The 24,670-nt window shown below is 49.4% G+C and overlaps 1 protein-coding gene across 1 annotated transcript; it reads right to left on the bottom strand.

Annotated features, from left to right (window-relative positions):
- Nucleotides 1-13,340: 13,340 nt before the first annotated feature.
- LOC124677537 lies at nucleotides 13,341-17,404 on the bottom strand. Its single transcript, XM_047213521.1, has 5 exons — nucleotides 17,209-17,404; nucleotides 14,649-14,763; nucleotides 14,449-14,538; nucleotides 13,877-13,975; nucleotides 13,341-13,757 (listed from the first exon to the last, which is right to left on the bottom strand). Exons 1-5 carry the CDS (start codon nucleotides 17,274-17,276, stop codon nucleotides 13,656-13,658), a joined length of 474 nt encoding a protein of 157 aa, XP_047069477.1. The 5' UTR covers nucleotides 17,277-17,404; the 3' UTR covers nucleotides 13,341-13,655.
- Between the last annotated feature and the right edge of the window lie 7,266 nt (nucleotides 17,405-24,670).

Below are 24,670 nucleotides of genomic sequence, written 5' to 3' on the forward strand. Positions count from 1 at the left end.
AGCCCACGAAAACAGCCGGAAATGCTCGCAATCACGAGTTTTGATGATGCCGCTAGAGTCGTGTATCGGGGTCACGGGGAATCAAAATCCTCCGGGACCCGAAAACGTGGACTATAGCCCACGAAAACAGCCAGAAATGCTCGCAATCACGTTTTTTGACGATGCCGCCAGAGTCGTGTACCGGGGGTCACGGGGCATCGAAATACTCCCGGGACCCGAAACCCGAAACCGTGGACTCCGACGAAAACGGCCAGAAATGCTTGAAATCATGAGTTTTGACGATGCCGCTCGAGTCGTGTAACGGGGTCACGGGGCATCGAAATCCTCGTGGGGACCGAAAACGTGGACTGTAGCCCACGAAAATAGCCAGAAATGCTCGAAATCACGAGTTTTGACGATGCCGCTAGAGTCGTGTACCGTGGGTCACGGGGCATCGAAATCCTCCCGAGACCCGAAAACGTGGACTATAGCACACGAAAACAGCAAGAAATGCTCGAAATCACGAGTTTTTGATGATGCCGCTAGAGTCGTGTACCGGGGGTCACGGGGCTTCAAAATCCTCCCGGGACCCGAAAACGTGGACTATAGCCCACGAAAACAGCCAGAAATGCTCAAAATCACGAGTTTTGACGATGCCGCTAGATTCGTGTACCGTGGGTCACGGGGCATCGAAATCCTCTCGGGACCAGAAAACATGGACTATAGCCCACGAAAACAGCCAGAAATGTTCGAAATCGCAAGTTTTGACGATGCTTTGCAGAGTCGTGTACCAGGGGTCACGGGGAATCAAAATCCTCCCGGGACCTGAAAACCGTGGACTATAGCCCATGAAAACGGCCAGAAATGCGCGAAATCGCGAGTTTCGATGATGCCGCCAGAGTCGTGTACCGGGGTCACGGGGCATCGAAATCCTCCCGGGACCCGAAACCGTGGACTATAACCCACGAAAATGGCCAGAAATGCTCGAAATCACGAGTTTTGACAATGCCGCTAGAGTCGTGTACCGGGGTCACGGGGAATCAAAATCCTCCGGGACCGAGAAAACATGGACTATAGCCCACGAAAACAGCTAGAAATGCTCGAAATCGCGAGTTTTGACCATGCCGCCGAGTCGTGTACCGGGGTCACGGGAATCAAAATCCTCCCGGGACCAGAAAACATGGACTATAGCCCACGAAAACAGCCAGAAATGCTCGAAATCGCGAGTTTTGACGATGCCGCTAGAGTCGTGTACCAGGGGTCACGGGGAACCAAAATCCTCCGGGGACCAGAAAACATGGACTATAGCCCACGAAAACAGCCAGAAAATGCTCGAAATCGCGAGTTTTGACGATGCCGCCAAAGTCGTGTACCGGGGGTCACGGGGCATCGAAATCCTGCCGGGACCCGAAACCGTGGACTCCGACGAAAACGGCCAGAAATGCTTGAAATCATGAGTTTTGACGATGCCGCTCGAGTCGTGTACCGGGGTCACGGGGAATCGAAATCCTCGTGGGGACCGAAAACATGGACTATAGCCCACGAAAATAGCCAGAAATGCTCGAAATCACGAGTTTTGACGATGCCGCTAGAGTCGTGTACCGTGGGTCACGGGGCATCGAAATCCTCCCGAGACCCGAAAGCGTGGACTATAGCGCACGAAAACAGCAAGAAATGCTCGAAATCACGAGTTTTTGATGATGCCGCTAGAGTCGTGTCTCGGGGTCACGGGGCATCAAAATCCTCCGGGGCCCGAAAACGTGGACTATAGCCCACGAAAACAGCCAGAAATGCTCGAAATCACGAGTTTTGACGATGCCGCTAGATTCGTGTACCGTGGGTCACGGGGCATCGAAATCCTCTCGGGACCGAGAAAACATGGACTATAGCCCACGAAAACAGCCGGAAATGTTCGAAATCGCGAGTTTTGACGATGCGCCGAGTCGTGTACCGTGGGTCACGGGGCATCGAAATCCTCCCGGGACCCGAAAACCGTGGACTATAGCCCACGAAACGGCCAGAAATGCGCGAAATCGCGAGTTTCGACGATGCTGCCAGAGTCGTGTACCGGGGGTCACGGGGCATCGAAATCCTCCGGGACCGAAACCGTGGACTATAACCCACGAAAACGGCCAGAAATGCTCGAAATCACGAGTTTTGACAATGCCGCTAGAGTCGTGTACCAGGGGTCACGGGGAATCAAAATCCTCCCGGGACCAGAAAACATGGACTATAGCCCACGAAAACAGCTAGAAATGCTCGAAATCGCGAGTTTTGACCATGCCGCCAAAGTCGTGTACCAGGGGTCACGGGAATCAAAATCCTCCCGGGACAAGAAAACATGGACTATAGCCCACGAAAACAGCCAGAAATGCTCGAAATCGCGAGTTTTGACGATGCCGCTAGAGTCGTGTACTAGGGGTCACGGGGAACCAAAATCCTCCGGGGACCGAGAAAACATGGACTATAGCCCACGAAAACAGCCAGAAAATGCTCGAAATCGCGAGTTTTGACGATGCCGCCAGAGTCGTGTACCGGGGGTCACGGGGCATCGAAATACTCCCGGGACCCGAAACCGTGGACTCCGACGAAAACGGCCAGAAATGCTTGAAATCATGAGTTTTGACGATGCCGCTCGAGTCGTGTACCGGGGTCACGGGGCATCGAAATCCTCGTGGGGACCGAAAACATGGACTATAGCCCACGAAAATAGCCAGAAATGCTCGAAATCACGAGTTTTGACGATGCCGCTAGAGTCGTGTACCGTGGGTCACGGGGCATCGAAATCCTCCCGAGACCCGAAAACGTGGACTATAGCGCACGAAAACGGCAAGAAATGCTCGAAATCACGAGTTTTTGATGATGCCGCTAGAGTCGTGTCTTGGGGTCACGGGGCATCAAAATCCTCCGGGACCCGAAACGTGGACTATAGCCCACGAAAACGGCCAGAAATGCTCGAAATCACGAGTTTTGACGATGCCGCTAGATTCGTGTACCGTGGGTCACGGGGCATCGAAATCCTCTCAGGACCAGAAAACATGGACTATAGCCCACGAAAACAGCCAGAAATGTTCGAAATCGCGAGTTTTGACGATGCCGCGAGTCGTGTATCGTGGGTCACGGGGCATCGAAATCCTGCCGGGACACGAAAACCGTGGACTATAGCCCACGAAACGGCCGGAAATGCGCGAAATCGCGGAGTTTCGACGATGCCGCCGAGTCGTGTACCGGGGGTCACGGGGCATCGAAATCCTCCTGGGACCCGAAACCGTGGACTATAACCCACGAAAACGGCCAGAAATGCTCGAAATCACGAGTTTTGACAATGCCGCTAGAGTCGTGTACCAGGGGTCACGGGCAATCAAAATCCTCCCGGGACCAGAAAACATGGACTATAGCCCACGAAAACAGCTAGAAATGCTCGAAATCGCGAGTTTTGACCATGCCGCCAGAGTCGTGTACCGGGGGTCACGGGAATCAAAATCCTCCCGGGACCAGAAAACATGGACTATAGCCCACGAAAACAGCCAGAAATGCTCGAAATCGCGAGTTTTGACGATGCCGCTAGAGTCGTGTACCAGGGGTCACGGGGAACCAAAATCCTCCGGGGACCAGAAAACATGGACTATAGCCCACGAAAACAGCCAGAAAATGCTCGAAATCGCGAGTTTTGACGATGCCGCCAGAGTCGTGTACCGGGGGTCACGGGGCATCGAAATCCTCCCGGGACCCGAAACCGTGGACTATAACCCACGAAAACGGCCGGAAATGCTCGAAATCACGAGTTTTGACAATGCCGCTAGAGTCGTGTACCAGGGGTCACGGGAATTAAAATCCTCCCGGGACCGAGAAAACATGGACTATAGCCCACGAATACAGCCAGAAATGCTCGAAATCGCGAGTTTTGACCATGCCGCCAGAGTCGTGTACCAGGGGTCACGGGAATCAAAATCCTCCCGGGACCAGAAAACATGGACTATAGCCCACGAAAACAGCCAGAAATGCTCGAAATCGCGAGTTTTGACCATGCCGCCAGATTCGTGTACCGGGGGTCACGGGGCATCGAAATCCTCCCGGGACCCGAAACCGTGGACTATAACCCACGAAAACAGCCAGAAATGCTCGAAATCACGAGTTTTGATGATGCCGCTAGAGTCATGTACCAGGGGTCACGGGGCATCAAAATCCTCCCGGGACCCGAAAACATGGACTATAGCCCACGAAAACAGCCAGAAATGCTCGAAATCGCGAGTTTTGACGATGCCGCTAGAGTCGTGTACCGGGGGTCACGGGAATCAAAATCCTCCCGGGACCAAAAAACATGGACTATAGCCCACGAAAACAGCCATAAATGCTCGAAATCGCGAGTTTTGACGATGCCGCCAGAGTCGTGTACCGGGGGTCACGGGGCATCGAAATCCTCCCGGGACCCGAAACCGTGGACTATAACCCACGAAAATAGCCAGAAATGCTCGAAATCACGAGTTTTGATGATGCCGCTAGAGTCATGTACCGTGGGTCACGGGGCATCAAAATCCTCCCGGGAACCGAAACCGTGGACTATAGCCCACGAAAACAGCAAGAAATGCTCGAAATCACGAGTTTTGATGATGCCGCTAGAGTCGTGTACCGTGGGTCACGGGGCATCGAAATCCTCCGGGACCTGAAAACCGTGGACTATAGCCCATGAAAACGGCCAGAAATGCGCGAAATCGCGAGTTTCGACGATGCCGCCAGAGTCGTGTACCGGGGGTCACGGGGCATCGAAATCCTCCGGGACCCCGAAACCGTGGACTATAACCCCGAAAACGGCCAGAAATGCTCGAAATCACGAGTTTTGACAATGCCGCTAGAGTCGTGTACCAGGGGTCACGGGGAATCAAAATCCTCCCGGGACCAGGAAACATGGACTATAGCCCACGAATACAGCCAGAAATGCTCGAAATCGCGAGTTTTGACCATGCCGCCAGAGTCGTGTATCAGGGGTCATGGGGAATCAAAATCCTCCCGGGACCAGAAAACATGGACTATAGCCCACGAAAACAGCAAGAAATGCTCGAAATCACGAGTTTTGATGATGCCGCTAGAGTCGTGTACACGGGGTCACGGGGCATCAAAATCCTCCCGGGACCGAAACCGTGGACTATAGCCCACGAAAACAGCCGAAATGCTCGAAATCGCGAGTTTTGACCATGCCGCCGAGTCATGTACCGGGGTCACGGGGCATCAAAATCCTCCCGGAGACCGAAAACGTGGACTATAGCCCACGAAAACAGACAAGAAATGCTCGAAATCACGAGTTTTGATGATGCCGCTAGAGTCGTGTACCGGGGGTCACGGGGCATCAAAATCCTCCCAGGACCCGAAAACGTGGACTATAGCCCACGAAAACAGCCAGAAATGCTCGAAATCGCGAGTTTTGACCATGCCGCCAGAGTCGTGTACCGGGGGTCACTGGGCATCGAAATCCTCCCGGGACCCGAAACCGTGGACTATCCACGAAAACAGCCAGAAATGCTCGAAATCACGAGTTTTGATGATGCCGCTAGAGTCATGTACCGGGGGTCACGGGGCATCAAAATCCTCCCGGGAACCGAAAATGTGGACTATAGCCCACGAAAACAGCAAGAAATGCTCGAAATCACGAGTTTTGATGATGCCGCTAGAGTCGTGTACCGGGGTCACGGGGAATCAAAATCCTCCCGGGACCCGAAAACGTGGACTATAGCCCACGAAAACAGCCAGAAATGCTCGCAATCACGAGTTTTGATGATGCCGCTAGAGTCGTGTACCAGGGGTCACGGGGAATCAAAATCCTCCCGGGACCCGAAAACGTGGACTATAGCCCACGAAAACAGCCAGAAATGCTCGCAATCACGTTTTTGACGATGCCGCCGAGTCGTGTACCGGGGTCACGGGGCATCGAAATACTCCCGGGACCCGAAACCGTGGACTCCGACGAAAACGGCCGAAATGCTTGAAATCATGAGTTTTGACGATGCCGCTCGAGTCGTGTAACGGGGTCACGGGGCATCGAAATCCTCGTGGGGACCGAAAACGTGGACTGTAGCCCACAAAAATAGCCAGAAATGCTCGAAATCACGAGTTTTGACGATGCCGCTAGAGTCGTGTACCGTGGGTCACGGGGCATCGAAATCCTCCCGAGACCCGAGACGTGGACTATAGCGCACGAAAACGGCAAGAAATGCTCGAAATCACGAGTTTTTGATGATGCCGCTAGAGTCGTGTACCGGGGGTCACGGGGCATCAAAATCCTCCCGGGACCCGAAAACGTGGACTATAGCCCACGAAAACAGCCAGAAATGCTCAAAATCACGAGTTTTGACGATGCCGCTAGATTCGTGTACCGTGGGTCACGGGGCATCGAAATCCTCTCGGGACCAGAAAACATGGACTATAGCCCACGAAAACAGCCAGAAATGTTCGAAATCGCAAGTTTTGATGATGCCGCTAGAGTCGTGTATCGTGGGTCACGGGCATCGAAATCCTCCCGGGACCTGAAAACCGTGGACTATAGCCCATGAAAACGGCCAGAAATGCGCGAAATCGCGAGTTTCGACAATGCCGCCAGAGTCGTGTACCGGGGGTCACGGGGCATCGAAATCCTCCCGGGACCCCGAAACCGTGGACTATAACCCACGAAAACGGCCAGAAATGCTCGAAATCACGAGTTTTGACAATGCCGCTAGAGTCGTGTACCAGGGGTCACAGGGAATCAAAATCCTCCCGGGACCAGGAAACATGGACTATAGCCCACGAATACAGCCCGAAATGCTCGAAATCGCGAGTTTTGACCATGCCGCCAAAGTCGTGTATTAGGGGTCATGGGGAATCAAAATCCTCCCGGGACCAGAAAACATGGACTATAGCCCACGAAAACAGCAAGAAATGCTCGAAATCACGAGTTTTGATGATGCCGCTAGAGTCGTGTACCGGGGGTCACGGGGCATCAAAATCCTCCCGGGACCCGAAACCGTGGACTATAGCCCACGAAAACAGCCGAAATGCTCGAAATCGCGAGTTTTGACCATGCCGCCGAGTCATGTACCAGGGGTCACGGGGCATCAAAATCCTCCCGGGAACCGAAAACGTGGACTATAGCCCACGAAAACAGCAAGAAATGCTCGAAATCACGAGTTTTGATGATGCCGCTAGAGTCGTGTACCGGGGGTCACGGGGCATCAAAATCCTCCCAGGACCCGAAAACGTGGACTATAGCCCACGAAAACAGCCAGAAATGCTCGAAATCGCGAGTTTTGACCATGCCGCCAGAGTCGTGTACCGGGGGTCACTGAGCATCGAAATCCTCCCGGGACCCGAAACCGTGGACTATCCACGAAAACAGCCAGAAATGCTCGAAATCACGAGTTTTGATGATGCCGCTAGAGTCATGTACCGGGGGTCACGGGGCATCAAAATCCTCCCGGGAACCGAAAATGTGGACTATAGCCCACGAAAACAGCAAGAAATGCTCGAAATCACGAGTTTTGATGATGCCGCTAGAGTCGTGTACCGGGGGTCACGGGGAATCAAAATCCTCCCGGGACCCGAAAACGTGGACTATAGCCCACGAAAACAGCCAGAAATGCTCGCAATCACGAGTTTTGATGATGCCGCTAGAGTCGTGTACCGGGGGTCACGGGGAATCAAAATCCTCCCGGGACCCGAAAACGTGGACTATAGCCCACGAAAACAGCCAGAAATGCTCGCAATCACGTTTTTTGACGATGCCGCCAGAGTCGTGTACCGGGGGTCACGGGGCATCGAAATACTCCCGGGACCCGAAACCGTGGACTCCGACGAAAACGGCCAGAAATGCTTGAAATCATGAGTTTTGACGATGCCGCTCGAGTCGTGTAACGGGGTCACGGGGCATCGAAATCCTCGTGGGGACCGAAAACGTGGACTGTAGCCCACAAAAATAGCCAGAAATGCTCGAAATCACGAGTTTTGACGATGCCGCTAGAGTCGTGTACCGTGGGTCACGGGGCATCGAAATCCTCCCGAGACCCGAAAACGTGGACTATAGCGCACGAAAACAGCAAGAAATGCTCGAAATCACGAGTTTTTGATGATGCCGCTAGAGTCGTGTACCGGGGGTCACGGGGCATCAAAATCCTCCTGGGACCCGAAAACGTGGACTATAGCCCACGAAAACAGCCAGAAATGCTCGAAATCACGAGTTTTGACGATGCCGCTAGATTCGTGTACCGTGGGTCACGGGGCATCGAAATCCTCTCGGGACCGAGAAAACATGGACTATAGCCCACGAAAACAGCCAGAAATGTTCGAAATCGCAAGTTTTGACGATGCTTGCGCAGTCGTGTATCGTGGGTCACGGGGCATCGAAATCCTCCAGGGACCTGAAAACCGTGGACTATAGCCCATGAAAACGGCCAGAAATGCGCGAAATCGCGAGTTTCGACGATGCCGCCAGAGTCGTGTACCAGGGGTCACGGGGCATCGAAATCCTCCCGGGACCCGAAACCGTGGACTATAACCCACGAAAACGGCCAGAAATGCTCGAAATCACGAGTTTTGACAATGCCGCTAGAGTCGTGTACTAGGGGTCACGGGGAATCAAAATCCTCCCGGGACCAGAAAACATGGACTATAGCCCACGAAAACAGCTAGAAATGCTCGAAATCGCGAGTTTTGACCATGCCGCCAGAGTCGTGTACCAGGGGTCACGGGAATCAAAATCCTCCCGGGACCAGAAAACATGGACTATAGCCCACGAAAACAGCCAGAAATGCTCGAAATCGCGAGTTTTGACGATGCCGCTAGAGTCATGTACCAGGGGTCACGGGGAACCAAAATCCTCCGGGGACCCAGAAAACATGGACTATAGCCCACGAAAACAGCCAGAAAATGCTCGAAATCGCGAGTTTTGACGATGCCGCCAGAGTCGTGTACCGGGGGTCACGGGGCATCGAAATCCTCCCGGGACCCGAAACCGTGGACTATAACCCACGAAAACGGCCAGAAATGCTCGAAATCACGAGTTTTGACAATGCCGCTAGAGTCGTGTACCGGGGGTCACGGGGAATCAAAATCCTCCCGGGACCAGAAAACATGGACTATAGCCCACGAATACAGCCGAAATGCTCGAAATCGCGAGTTTTGACCATGCCGCCGAGTCGTGTAACGGGGTCACGGGGAATCAAAATCCTCCGGGACCAGAAAACATGGACTATAGCCCACGAAAACAGCCAGAAATGCTCGAAATCGCGAGTTTTGACCAAGCCGCCAGAGTCGTGTACCGGGGGTCACGGGGCATCGAAATCCTCCCGGGACCCGAAACCGTGGACTATAACCCACGAAAACAGCCAGAAATGCTCGAAATCACGAGTTTTGATGATGCCGCTAGAGTCGTGTACCGGGGTCACGGGGCATCAAAATCCTCCGGGGAACCAAAAGCGTGGACTATAGCCCACGAAAACAGCAAGAAATGCTCGAAATCACGAGTTTTGATGATGCCGCTAGAGTCGTGTACCGGGGGTCACGGGGCATCAAAATCCTCCGGGACCGAAAGCGTGGACTATAGCCCACGAAAACAGCCAAAAATGCTCGAAATCGCGAGTTTTGACGATGCCGCTAGAGTCGTGTACCGGGGGTCACGGGGAATCAAAATCCTCCCGGGACCAGAAAACATGGACTATAGCCCACGAAAACAGCCAGAAATGCTCGAAATCGCGAGTTTTGACGATGCCGCCAGAGTCGTGTACCGGGGGTCACGGGGCATCGAAATCCTCCCGGGACCCGAAACCGTGGACTATAACCCACGAAAACAGCCAGAAATGCTCGAAATCACGAGTTTTGATGATGCCGCTAGAGTCATGTACCGTGGGTCACGGGGCATCAAAATCCTCCCTGGAACCGAAAACATGGACTATAGCCCACGAAAACGGCCAGAAATGCTCGAAATCACGAGTTTTGACGATGCCGCTAGAGTCGTGTACCGTGGGTCACGGGGCATCGAAATCCTCCGGGACCTGAAAACCGTGGACTATAGCCCAGGAAAACGGCCAGAAATGCGCGAAATCGCGAGTTTCGACGATGCCGCCAGAGTCGTGTACCGGGGGTCACGGGGCATCGAAATCCTCCCGGGACCCGAAACCGTGGACTATAACCCACGAAAACGGCCAGAAATGCTCGAAATCACGAGTTTTGACAATGCCGCTAGAGTCGTGTACCAGGGGTCACGGGGAATCAAAATCCTCGCGAGACCAGAAAACATGGACTATAGCCCACGAAAACAGCTAGAAATGCTTGAAATCGCGAGTTTTGACCATGCCGCCAGAGTCGTGTACCAGGGGTCACGGGAATCAAAATCCTCCCGGGACCAGAAAACATGGACTATAGCCCACGAAAACAGCCAGAAATGCTCGAAATCGCGAGTTTTGACGATGCCGCTAGAGTCGTGTACCGGGGTTCACGGGGAATCAAAATCCTCCGGGACCCAGAAAACATGGACTATAGCCCACGAAAACAGCCAGAAATGCTCGAAATCGCGAGTTTTGACGATGCCGCCAGAGTCGTGTACCGGGGGTCACGGGGCATCGAAATCCTCCGGGACCCGAAACCGTGGACTATAACCCACGAAACCGGCCAGAAATGCTCGAAATCACGAGTTTTGACAATGCCGCTAGAGTCGTGTACCAGGGGTCACGGGGAATCAAAATCCTCCCGGGACCGAGAAAACATGGACTATAGCCCACGAATACGGCCGGAAATGCTCGAAATCGCGAGTTTTGACCATGCCGCCGAGTCGTGTACCGGGGGTCACGGGGAATCAAAATCCTCCCGAGACCGAGAAAACATGGACTATAGCCCACGAAAACAGCCGAAATGCTCGAAATCGCAAGTTTTGACCATGCCGCCGAGTCGTGTACCGGGGGTCACGGGGCATCGAAATCCTCCGGGACCCGAAACCGTGGACTATAACCCACGAAAACAGCCAGAAATGCTCGAAATCACGAGTTTTGATGATGCCGCTAGAGTCATGTAACGGGGGTCACGGGGCATCAAAATCCTCCCGGGAACCGAAAGCGTGGACTATAGCCCACGAAAACAGCAAGAAATGCTCGAAATCACGAGTTTTGATGATGCCGCTAGAGTCGTGTATCGGGGGTCACGGGGCATCAAAATCCTCCCGGACCCGAAACGTGGACTATAGCCCACGAAAACAGCCGAAATGCTCGGAATCGCGAGTTTTGACGATGCCGCTAGAGTCGTGTACCGGGGGTCACGGGGAATCAAAATCCTCCCGGGACCGAGAAAACATGGACTATAGCCCACGAAAACAGCCGAAATGCTCGAAATCGCGAGTTTTGACGATGCCGCCGAGTCGTGTACCGGGGGTCACGGGGCATCGAAATCCTCCCGGGACCCGAAACCGTGGACTATAACCCACGAAAACGGCCGGAAATGCTCGAAATCGCGAGTTTTGACGATGCCGCTAGAGTCGTGTACCGGGGGTCACGGGGAATCAAAATCCTCCCGGGACCGAGAAAACATGGACTATAGCCCACGAATACAGCCAGAAATGCTCGAAATCGCGAGTTTTGACCATGCCCCCAGAGTCGTGTACCAGGGGTCACGGGGAATCAAAAACCTCCCGGGACCAGAAAACATGGACTATAATGAATATTTTTTCCGGTCTTATGGATTAAATCACCGAGCGGTTCATGCTTTTTGGGAGGTAATTGAGCGCGTCTAATGAATACCTTTTCCGATCTTATATGGATTCAATCACCGAGCGGTTCCTGCTTTTTGGGAGGTAATTGAGCGCCTCTAATGAATCCTTGCGAGTCTACAAGGACGACAAGGATGATGGTTGGTGACTGCTTAAATCACGGGAACGACTGCAAGTGCATGCCATATTTCCAAAACACAATCTTCCAAGCCCATCATCCTTGTCGTCACCAACCAAGTACAGAGACCGGATCCAGAAGCAACGCATCTTTCAACACCATCGTATCACCTCCGCCGTTATCACCATAATGGGCTTTCCAGACCATCGCGCGGGCAGGAGATGAGGAAGAGCAAGCAGTACCTCCAGACGAAGATCCCCGAGCAGTAGACCCAAACCGCCAGTAGAACTCTCCACCATCTAGCAGGTTCAGGCATCGACACGTCAAGCCGCCTCCTCCCCTCGCCACCAAGGTCGGCCGGAAGAAGCTGCAAGACGCGGCAGCCGCACACCACCATAAGAACACAAACGACCCTAAAAAGGAAGACGGTGGTGCTATCCCCTTCCTCTTCCTCACCACCATGGCCGACGGAGGGGAAGACAACAGCATCAACACTCCTCCAACTCCTAAACAGACTCCACAAACTCCACGACAGGGTCGAAAGTCGACCGCACCCGGGGAAACCACCCTCCCCGGATCCGCAAATCTGAGAGGATACCTAGCCAGCAGCTCAGCAGCGCCGCCACAAGTGGCCTCGCCGAGATGGGGATCGAGCTCCAGCTACCTTATTCCAACGCGACGCCGCCTCCACCATCCCGACGACATCCACTGAAACTCTAGATGAAACCAAGCTAAGCCGCTACCCGACGGAGCCGGAGAGGATCCCCCGCCGCCGCCACGCCACCAGGGCTTCGCCCGACAACACCCACCGGCTGCGGCGGGAGGAGGAGGGTGTTGGTGGGGAGCTAGGGTTCAGGGCGGTGGGAGGAGGGTTTCGGAGTTCTAAGAGTTAACGCATTATTACCATACTTCTTAATATCAAAAGTGTGTTTTTATGGGCTATATCGACCTTGGGCTCTTAGATGGAAGTATGGAACGTTTTTAGCGGTAGAGCATGCTCTCTGGTTTGGTGAGTTCCATTAGAATTGAAATGTAGTGAGAAAATACACTTTTTGCAACAACCGTTGACCTAGACCACGTAATGAAAGACTACACGTGCTTTGATGAATAAATCAGAATCACACTTTACAATGTTTTTACAGAATTTGTGAAGATAAGCCATTGTCAATAATCAAGAATGTACTCCTGAGGTCTCGTGAAACTTGTCTGAAATTTATCAAAATTTGGATGTATCTAGAAACTATTTAGTGTCTAGATACATTCAAATTTAGACAAATCTCAGACTCCATGGAGCGGATGGAGTACCATTTGGTCTTGAATCATACAAGCAGTTTCTGCACCAACACAGTTCTACCACCCAAAAGCGATATAGCGAAAAACATAACCTAGTAAAGCTAGATAGCTTACATTCCTACATATGAAATTTCGCATGTGCTGACCATAGGAAACAATTCTACATGGGATGGATGGGTTGACCAGGTACTGAAAAGACTATGTGCAAATAAATAAATAAATCATTATACATGTTTGTAACCAAGAATAAATTATTAACACAGGACGTCCATTCGTCAAAGGTGCAAGCTAATAGAAACAATGGTGAAGAATGTACCGTTTGATCTTGAACAAAACCTACCATGTCACAAAACCCCATAGCTATATATATACCAAAAACATAACTGAGCAAGCTAGACAGGCTTACATTCGTCCCCATCAGTTCACAGATTCTATAGGCAAAAAATGCGGTATGTGCTGTTTTCAAAAGTATATGTAAAACCAGGACGAGCTAAATGTTACTACCAATAGCTTTCCAATCCTATTACAAATCACTGCTGGCTTCGATCAAGTTGTCTTGGCCTTTGCGGCCCTTCTCTTCGAGTGCCTCCTTGGGATAGAGTTCTTCATCCCCAGGAAGAAGAGAAGAGCGCCAAAACAGGCCACGCTCTGAACAGAGAAGAACTGGGTTATAACACACATGATAACAGCTACTGATGAAATAATTTGCTGCTATGATGATAAAGTTGAAAGCTAAGCTTTTGCTAAGTGAAATTTGCATGACAAACCTGTGAAAACTGGGTAAAGAGCTGAACAAATTGCTGCGACTCCATCTCATAGTTGTAGAAGTCGTGCACAACAGGGGTTATGAATGCCAAGTATACAAGCTGCAAAAGTGAGCCACATCAGTATCATCATGTGTCGACAAACAAAAGTGTCAAGATATGGGAAGACAACAACTGCAAACTACATCATCAAGGCAAAATCATTTAATCATGTGGACTTAATCTTTTGTTCCTTTATTATAAATATCTATGCAGTTATAGCAAGGACTGATGTTCTGAAGGACTGTTCACAATGTATTATGGAGATACAGCATACAGATTTTTAGACTACATCAAATCATGACTGTATATTCCTTTCTTTAAAGTTTGAGTAGGCATGATGGTTTTTAAGGCATCCGCCTTGACGCTTAGGCGATAGAGCCCACAGCGCTATAGGTTTTTGCCTGCTTTATGCAGTTGAACCCCCAGCGTATTTTTTGATCAGGTCTCAGAAAGCAAGGTCCATATTCAATGCATCTTGTTGCCCCCCTCAACAAAAGATTCTAGTATAATGCCCACATAAGAAGAGTACCCACCAGTAAGAACGCTCCAAACGAGCTGCTTATGATGAACAGGAGACCACCAAAGGCTTTCAGGAACATGGTAGAAGCAATGACAGTTTTAATCTGCAAAGAAACCAAATAGGAAGTCATCAGAGCTAGGAACCAAGTAGAACAGATTCTAAAAGAAGGATGAGGCAGGACAGGGCAAAAGGAACCAAAAAAAATATCCCTACATCAATGTGTGGCACTCCCATTCCTATGTTGGCAGACACCTGCTTGACGAAGAGGTCGAGCTTGGGCTTCAGCGACTTTGCTGCCGGTCCACCATCAGACCCAAACTCACTGAACCTGTGTGAATAGAAGTGCCAATCACAAACTAAATGGTTAGAGAACAGATTTATTGAGAGAATAATTCTGAATTTGTATGGCAGGACTATGAAGCATAATAAGACTGAGAAAGAACCAACACTAAACTTGCAATGGTTAGGTTAATCATCAGAGATGTAAACAATTCTACATGTTGCCAACCAATTCAAGGAAGCTAAGGAGAGCCCAAAAGGCCAGCATGGTGAAGCTAGCTAGCTGTGCAGAAAGAAGGCAACAGTACACTTAGAGCAACTCCAACAGACGATGTAGAATTCACATCATATGATGTAAAATACATCACTTGTTTTTGCTCATTTTCAGGTTTTTACATCACCTGCTTTTGCTCTCAAAAGTCAGATGTACATCACCTCTCCTCTGAAAGTGCTCCGGAAGATGATGTATTTTACAGCATCTGTTGGAGATGCTCTTATTGTGGTTAAATTCTGAAACTCAAAACTTCATGCAGAGGAGACGATGTCGACTTCATCCGTGAGCCAACGTGACAGGCCATGCCACAGCCGCCCAACAGAAGGCCACTCCTTCACCGCCCGAATAAAGAGCATGCAGAGGACACACTGCCAAAGGAGGCGTTGCTGAACATGGCCACGACGCACATAGTCGCTGCCTAGCTCCGCCAACGATCTCGACAAGTACCCAGGCTACCTAATAGCCCTACTAGACTCCATGAATGATCACAACGTGTGGGCAGCCGAGCTATCAGTCGGCATCGAGCGTTCGATGTGCGACAACGGCCGCTTCGTGTACCTCGTGATCGGCGAAAAACAAGCTCCAACCACACCGACAACAGGAATGGAACATGTGTTGTACCATTGAGTGGGGTAAGCCAATCGAGGTGGACCCCAGAGCGACCGCCGGGAGGAACTCAAGTCTGATGAAGCGTGAACCAGCCGCAAGGGCGATGAAAAAGGCAGCAGTACAGTTATTGTGGTTAACTTCTTGTAATGGAAAAAACTTGTGGGGCACCAACCAATTCAAGGAAGTTAATGAGGACATAATATAATGTTGCTAGAAGCACAAACAGCCAGCATGGAAAATCTAGCTAGCTAGCTGCAAAGCAAACAATCGATCTGATAGAATCTGAGATCCTACCAGACCGGTTACGTAGATTGTAGGGGTGGAAGTGTGCTGGACGGGGGAGAGGAAGGCGGCGCCAGCGGCTGGCCGCCGTCGCGAGGTTGGAGGAAGGCGGCGCAAGGGAAGGAGCGGCGGCTAGGGCAGGGAAGACCGACTCCTCAAGGAGTCGGCAATAACGATCTGTATGATCTGTTTATTGCTTGATTTCTCACGTACGTTTTACAGCAGTATAAATAAGCTAATGAAAAGGATAAATGGGCTAAGCCCCTAATTTAGGCCCACTAATGGGCTTCCTCCTGCTATAGGCCAAACCGGTCATAACACGATCAGCCAATCCAGGCACCAAAGAATTTCCCACCATGTAAACAAGTGCATTCCGAGAGAGATAGCTTTTGTGCCGATGCAGATGCTAGACCTGCAAGCATCTGGAGCATAGCAAGCTTCAAAGCATAATGCGACTGACCAAAAGAAGTAATACTAGACTTTTGGACAGTTTGAAATCCAAACTTGATGTTTTCCTTGACATGGAAACAATTCTATGGGCATCAACCAAGCAAAGGAAGCTAATGAGGACAAGACAGCACACTGATGTCAGCCCAAAACGGCCAGCAGAGTGAAGCTAGCTAGCTGTGCAGGCTGTGCGCAGCGTTAACTAAATGTTGTGGCAGGTATAAAACAAGGTGTTCTGAACAAAACGCCATCCATGCCGACGCAGATGCTAGGCCCGCAAGCATCTGGACAAGAAGATGGTTTTACCATCCTAGGAGCCAGGTGCTGCTACAGTGCTGCTACCTATAGGCTATAGCTCCCGCTCTACCAGCATAGCAAACTTCAAAGCATAACAAGGCTGACAGAAGGAACTAACACTAGACTTTAGGAGCGTTTGAAATCTAAACTTGATGTTTTCCTTGATGACATGGAAACAGTTATGTGGATGTTTCGCTGAAGTCAAAGGGCCATCGGGGCGAAGCTACGCTACCTAGCTGCGCAGCGAATGATCAATCAGCCCGGCTGGGAACCGCGCAGTGGGTAAACAAGCAATAATCTGGACCAGAAGATGGAGCCGCACTTGGCTACCTACAACCAGCCGCCCGTGCGTACGTACGTTCTCTCCCCGCATCTCGACGAGCTCCTACCTCGTACGACCGAGCACAGCAGGGCAAGCCTACGTGACGTAGCCCGCCCAGATCTACCACGCCGAGCGGAACGGATCTCACCGCATCACCATCGGTTCTCCCAGCCCAGGCACCTGAAACCTAGCTTGGGCTCGAGGAGCCGCGACACGGAACAGATGGGATCTGGAGGGAAGAGAGAGATGAAGGGCGCACGTACTCCTGGTACGCGGAGAGAAGGAAGATGGAGGCGAAGAGCACCCGGCCGACGAATGAGACGAACCCCATCTCCGGTCCTCGCTGCGTTCCTTCCGACCCTCCTCCTAGTCGAGCCGCTGCTGCTCTCCCTCTGGTCGCGGCGGACGGCGGCGACTAGCAGCAGCGCGGCATCTGAGAGGTCCAGGAAGGGGATCGATCGGTCCACCGGGTGGGTGTGGGTGGCTTTGTGTCGGTGCGGTGCCAGCGGTTGTGTTGGACTGTTGGTGAATGTCCCGACCCGGCACGGCCCAAAGAGTGTTGGCACTTTCCAAATAAAATATAGTGAGAACAAGCAAGTGCGTGGGTACTTGCCCTATCCCCCTCAAAAAAAAAAACTTGCCCTATGCCACGGAGCTCCAGCACAAGGGCTGGGCGATGGACTGCTTTAACCTCCACCGTTTCCCCATGTGTCGCCCTGTAATTGGCTTGTCTCGGGATGGAAAGAAAAGGACTGCAAGGAGGGGAAAAGGAGGTCGTGAGCAAACCCTATCCCCTTCCCTTGTTGTCGCCGCCTCTCGCCCTCCACCTCCTGGTGCCCATCAATCTCGTCTGCCGCCTCGCTCACGCCCACCTGCTGCCCCTTGACCTGAAGACTAGAGAGTGACGGACCCAGCCACGAGGTGGAGGAGGCCAGAGGGGTCAACGGCAACGATGGAGGAGATGCTGCTGGATATGGCGTGGCGGGGGATGGCGAGTAATAGGCAGGGCCGCTCGGCGGTGAAGACTCACCAGGGAGACACAAGTTTCATTGGGCCTCAAAGCAACATCGGGAGCACTCTGCTGGGGTTCATCCAGAAAGTGCTACAAATGCGAGTTTTAACTGCTAAGTAGCACTCGCATTTGTCCAAACCTTGTAAACACCAAGGACACACTACTATCAGATATTGCAGGCATGTCAAATTATATCCATATATACAAACAAAGCATATGTAACCATTCAGCTAACTACATATTTTGATACATAGACAGGCGTTGAATGGTTTACCTGGTAGAGATGATTTGAAAGAGGCGCTTCAACTACCCATCCAGATAGTTCCTGCACGTTTCTGATAATCCACTTGTTCTTTGCATTTGGGGTCCTGTGTGGGCAGCACCTGCTTTAGATAAGGTAATTCGGTATTCTTTTTTTTATGTTTCGGGTGTTCTAATTTTCTTCATGAGTTATGTTGATGATTTAACATATACCAGATTGTTCAACCCTGAAACGTTCCATCTCTTAAATATGACGGTACATACTATTCATTTGTAAGATCATATTTCTGTAGGATGGTTTCACAACAATTGATGTGTTGTTAAATGGATCCAAGCTGGAGTTACTAATTTCAGTTTGATGGCTTCCTACTGTGGTAAGTTTCTTCCGTACATGTAACTCTGAACTGGCGATGTGATATCTCGAGACTTATATTTATTCTTTATGTAAAGTCTCCCTTTTGATTTTATGTTGTGGACTTGTGGAGCATCTGATTTTCTCATTATATTTGAATAAAGTGCTTAGATGGTTCGTTGTTTTCCTGGAGCTGATGCCTTCATCTTTCCATGATAGAATTAATTGGGTCCGAGCACTTGTTTCCGGGACTGCTTCCTGAGGGTGAAGGTGTGGCTGCCCTTGTACTTGAGTCTCTTGGTGCTGACCCAAGCAATAATCATACACATGTAACAATACCTGGAATTCTGTTCTCCTCTTTAAGAAGCAAGAACGTTTTCTTTGGTTTGTTATCACACAAATGTTATGTGCATCTAGGTTGTCCACAATTGATGAGTATGTGTGATACGTCCCAAACGTATCTATAATTTCTTATGTTCCATGCTAGTTTTATGATAATACTCAAATGTTTTATACACACTTTACATCATTATTATGCATTTTCCGGCACTAACTATTAACGAGATGTCGAAGCGCCAGTTCCTGTTTTGTGCTGTTTTCGGTTTCAGAAATCCTACACAGGAAATATTCTCGGAATTGGACGAAACGAACGCCCAGGGTCTTATTTTTCCACGGAGCTTCCAGAAGACCGAAGAGGATACGAAGTGGGGCCACGAGGCGCCACCACCACAGGGCCGCGCGGCCAAGGGGGGGCCCGCGCCGCCCTATGGTGTTGGGCCCCCGTGCCTCTCCCGACTCTGCCCTTCTGCCTACTTATACTCTCCATCGCGAAAACCCTATTACCGAGAGCCACGATACGGAAAAAGTTCCAGAGACGCCGCCGCCGCCAATCCCATCTCGGGGGATTCAGGAGATCGCCTACGGCACCCTGCTCGGAGAGGGGAATCATCTCCCGGAGGACTCTACATCACCATGATCGCCTCCGGACTGATGTGTGAGTAGTTCATCCTTGGACTATGGGTCCATAGTAGTAGCTAGATGGTTGTCTTCTCCTCATTGTGCTATCATGTTAGATCTTGTGAGCTGCCTATCATGATCAAGATCGTCTATTTGTAATGTTAGATGTTGTGTTTGTTGGGATCCGATGAATATGGAATACAATGTCAAGTTGATTATTGATCTATCATATATGTGTTGTTTATGTTCTTGCATGCTCTCCGTTGCTAGTAGAGGCTCTGGCCAAGTTGATACTTGTGACTCCAAGAGGGAGTATTTATGCTCGATAGTGGGTTCATGCCTCCATTGAATCCGGGACGGTGACGAGAAAGTTCTAAGGTTGTGGATGTGCTTGTTGCCACTAGGGATAAAACATCAATGCTTTGTCTAAGGATATTTGTGTTTATTACATTACGCACCATACTTAATGCAATTGTCTGTTGTTTGCAACTTAATACTGGAAGGGGTGCGGATGCTAACCCGAAGGTGGACTTTTTAGGCATAGATGCGTATCATGATCTTCACCACCCCACAAGGTGGTTCTCATTTTTTCCCTACGAAAAAGCTTTAAAAGAAGAGAGGTATGCGCAAGGCTTCCACCATTTATAATGTTGATGCTTCTTCACTTGATAATACTTGATGCTCGTATTTACAGTATTAAAGAAAAGCGCTTATGGGAGACAACCCATGTTTTATTTACAGTGTTTTTTTATTTTTGTTGAGTCTTGGAAGTTATTACTACTGTAATGACCTCTTCTTATCAATTGTATTTCGTTTTTGTGCCAAGAATAGCCTCTAATAGGAAGAAAGTAATGTCTGGGGAAGTTGTTGTCCTGAAAACAGATTATGTGTTGTTACCATAAAAATTCTTATAAATAGCCAGAGCGTAATTTTCAGCTGTCATTTTTATGCATATGCCCTAGGTTATTATCTAACTTTCGTTAGTTGAAAACTTTTCAAGATAAGCAACAAAGGATTTTAAAACTTTTCAATCTTTACCTATTGTTCTGTTTTGACAGATTTATGCACTATTTGCATTTGCCCCTTAAATCTCTTTATTTTTGAGTATTTTATCAACAAAGAGATTTTTGAAAGGTTGCTACAGTATCTTATGCATTAATAGATGTTTGTGATGGGATTCGTAGCATAGAAAACAAAAAAATTCCTACCGCAAGAACGAAAACCAAGCCAAGATGCAATCTAGAAGATGGTGATGACCCACAAGTATAGGGGGTGTATCGTAGTACTTTCGATAAATAAGAGTGTCGAACCCAACGAGGAGCAGAAGGTGTTGACAAGCAGTTTCGATGAAGGATTCACTGTAAATGCTCACAGACAAGTATTCAGGGGGTTTTGATATAGCAGATAAATAAAGTATAAGTAAATAAAATGCGAGAGTAATGGTTGCAGCGAGTGGCCCAATCCTTTTTAGCAGAAAGGACAAGCCGATTTGTTTACTTATGATGACCAAACGTTCTTGAGGACACATGGGAATTTAGTCTCGTGCTTTCGCTTCATATAGTTGATTAATCTTCATTGTTTTGATAAGTGTTGTGTGGGTGAACCTATGCTAATGCACCGCCCTTCCTAGGACTAATACATACTTGTGATTATACCCCTTGCAAGCATCCGCAAATACAAGAAAGTAATTAAGATAAATCTAACCACAGACCTTAAACTACGAGATCCTGCTATCCCTCCCGCATCGATATACCAACGGGGGTTCGGAGTTCTTGTCACTCCGGCAACCCCACAATTAGCAAACGAATACAAGATGTATTCCCCTAGGCCCATAAAGGTGAAGTATCATGTAGTCGACGTTCACATGACACCACTAGAAGAATAACACCACAACTTAAATATCAAACCATTGAATATTACTCACCATAGTTCACTACTAACATTTAGACTTCACCCATGTCCTCAAGAACTAAATGAACGACTCACGAGACATCATATGGAACATGATCAGAGGTGATATGATGATGAATAACAATCTGAACATAAACCTTGATTCAATGGTTTCACTCAATAGCATCAATAACAAGGAGTAATCAATACCGGGAGAGTTTCCCCTATGAAACAATCAAGATTCGACCCTAGATGTTACAGCGGTGACGAGGTGCAGCGGTGGAGATGATGGTGACGGCGGTGGAGATGATGGTGATGATGATCCCAATGAAGTCCAGCTCGATGACGGTGACGATGGCGTCGATTTCCCCCTACGGGAGGGAATTTCCCTGGCGGATTTCAGCCTACCGGAGAGCTCTTTTCTCTCTGGTGTTTCCGGCCCCGCAGAGGCGGCTGTGTCTCCTCGCGATTATTCTCTGCACCTTAGGTTTTCGGGTAGATGAAGTACGCGAAAGAGAGGCGGCCGAGAGGGGCTGTGGGCCCCCTCCCCACAAGGCGGCGCGGCCAGGGCAGGGCCCGCGCCGGCCTATGGGGGGCCCATGGCAGCCCTTCTCGGCCCCTCCTTCTGGCTGGCTCATTCTTCTGGAAAAATAAGATCTTCGGTGTAATTTCCGTCAATTGTTGATCTTCAGAAATATTGCATTCTGACGGTGCTTTTTCCAGCGAGAATCTCGACTCCGGTGAGTGATTCTCCAATAATCATGAAACATGCAAAATAGGTGAAATAACATAAGTATCACCTCTAAATATGAAATATATCGATGAATAACGAGTAAATTATGATATAAAATAGTGATGCAAAATGGACGTATCAACTCCCCCAAGCTTAGACTTCGCTTGTCCCCAAGCGAAGCGGAACTCGATGAACAAGACCACATGTTTATGGAGTGAAGAGTCGATAAATAAAATACGGACAAGAAGCATCATATTGATTCACACAAAACATTCTAGTGAACAACTTCCTCATATAATTCAACTTGAAACAAGTAGAAGGGAATCACAAATAAAGGTGCATAGGAAATCATAATTGGTGATGGCAAACTTCGTTCTTGGTCAAAGAATAGTTAACAGATTGTACTTATCTATCGAGCAGCGTTCTTATATTAAAGCTTATATTGCGAAACTTGCATACTCAATCATAATAATCTCCTCATAATCATGGATAACCTTCAAAGCTATATTCATTCGGATAAAACTTGTACTAAACAAGGAAGAGTAAAAGGCATGATTAAGTAGATCACAATATAAATGGTTTGATCACAACAACTCAATTGCTTGCTTAAGATAGAGGGAAATAGGTTTACTGACTCAACATAAAGTAAAAGATGGGCCCTTCGCAGAGGGAAGCGAGGATTAAATCATGTGTTAGAGCTTTTTAAGTTTCGAAATCATATAGAGAGCATAAAAGTAAAGTTTGAGAGGTGTTTGTTGTTGTCAACGAATGGTAGTGGGTACTCTAACCCCCTTGCCAAACGAGACTTCCAAAGAGCGGCTCCCATGAAGGACGTTATCTCTACCGAGCAAGGTAGATCATCCCTCTTCTCTTTTGTTTACACATGTACTTTAGTTTATTTAAGGATGACACTCCTCCCAACCTTTGCTTTCACATGCCATGGCTAACCGAATCCTCGGGTGCCTTCCAACATTTCACATACCATGGAGGAGTGTCTATTGCAAAATTAAGTTGCTTACTGATGAATCAGGGCAAAACATGTGAAGAGAATTATTAATGAAAGTTAATTAATTGGGGTTGGTGATGCGTGTAATTGACACGTCCGTTGGGAACCCCAAGAGGAAGGTGTGATGCGCACAGCGGCAAGTTTCCCTCAGTAAGAAACCAAGGTTTAATCGAACCAGTAGGAGTCAAGAAGCACGTTGAAGGTTGATGGCGGCGGGATGTAGTGCGGCGCAACACCGGAGATTCCGGCGCCAACGTGGAACCTGCACAACACAACCAAAGTACTTTGCCACAACGAAACAGTGAGGTTGTCAATCTCACCGGCTTGCTGTAACAAAGGGTTAACCGTATTGTGTGGAAGATGATTGTTTGCAAGAAAACAAGTAAAACAAGTATTGCGACAGATTTGTATTTCGGTATAAAAGAATGGACCGGGGTCCACAGTTCACTAGAGGTGTCTCTCCCATAAGATAAAAGCATGTTGGGTGAACAAATTACGGTCGGGCAATTGACAAATAGAGAGAGCATAACAATGCACATACATGTCATGATAAATATAGTGAGATTTAATTGGGCATTACGACAAAGTACATAGTCCGCCATCCAACTGCATCTATGCCTAAAAAGTCCACCTTCGAGGTTATCATCCGAACCCCTCCGGTATTAAGTTGCTAACAACGAGACAATTGCGTTAAGTATTGCGCGTAATGTAATCAATAACTACATCCTCGGACATAGCATCAATGTTTTATCCCTAGTGGCAACAAGCACATCCATAACCTTAGGGGTTTTCGTCACTCCCAGATTCACGGAGACATGAACCCACTATCGAGCATAAATACTCCCTCTTGGAGTTACTAGCATCAACTTGGCCAAAGCCTCTACTAATAACGGAGAGCATGCAAGATCATAAACAACACATAGGTAATAACTTGATAATTAACATAACATGGTATTCTCTATCCATCGGATCCCGACAAACACAACATATAGCATTACAGATAGATGATCTTGATCATGTTAGGCAGCTCACAAGATCCAACAATGAAGCACAATGAGGAGAAGACAACCATGTAGCTACTGCTATGGACCCATAGTCCAGGGGTGAACTACTCACTCATCACTCCGGAGGCGACCATGGCGGTGAAGAGTCCTCCGGGAGATGAATCCCCTCTCCGGCAGGGTGCCGGAGGAGATCTCCGAGAATCCCCGAGATGGGATTGGCGGCGGCGGCGTCTGCGGGAAGGTTTTCCGTATCGTGGTTCTCGGTGCTGGGGTTTTCGCGACGAAGACTATAAGTAGGCGGAAGGGCGAGTCGGAGGGCTGACGAGGGGCCCACACCATAGGGCGGCGCGGGCCCCCTGCGGCCGCGCGGCCCTATGGTGGCGGCGCCTCGTCGCCCCACTTCGTATCCCTTTCGGTCTTCCGGAAGCTTCGTGGCAAAATAGGACCACGGGCGTTGATTTATTCCAATTCCGAGAATATTTCGTTACTAGGATTTACGAAACCAAAAAC

Source organism: Lolium rigidum, chromosome 7 (genome assembly GCF_022539505.1).
Source record: "Lolium rigidum isolate FL_2022 chromosome 7, APGP_CSIRO_Lrig_0.1, whole genome shotgun sequence".
NCBI lineage: Eukaryota > Viridiplantae > Streptophyta > Magnoliopsida > Poales > Poaceae > Lolium > Lolium rigidum.

Bases quoted from the DNA above. Each gene is read 5' to 3' on its own strand.
- LOC124677537 (XM_047213521.1), bottom strand. From the start codon at position 17,276: ATGGGGTTCGTCTCATTCGTCGGCCGGGTGCTCTTCGCCTCCATCTTC. The intron at 14,764-17,208 runs GTACGTGCGCCC...CTATTCACACAG, and splicing joins CTTCTCTCCGCGTACCAGGA to GTTCAGTGAGTTTGGGTCTG. The intron at 13,758-13,876 runs GTTTGTCATGCA...TTCTCTGTTCAG, and splicing joins TCTTTACCCAGTTTTCACAG to AGCGTGGCCTGTTTTGGCGC.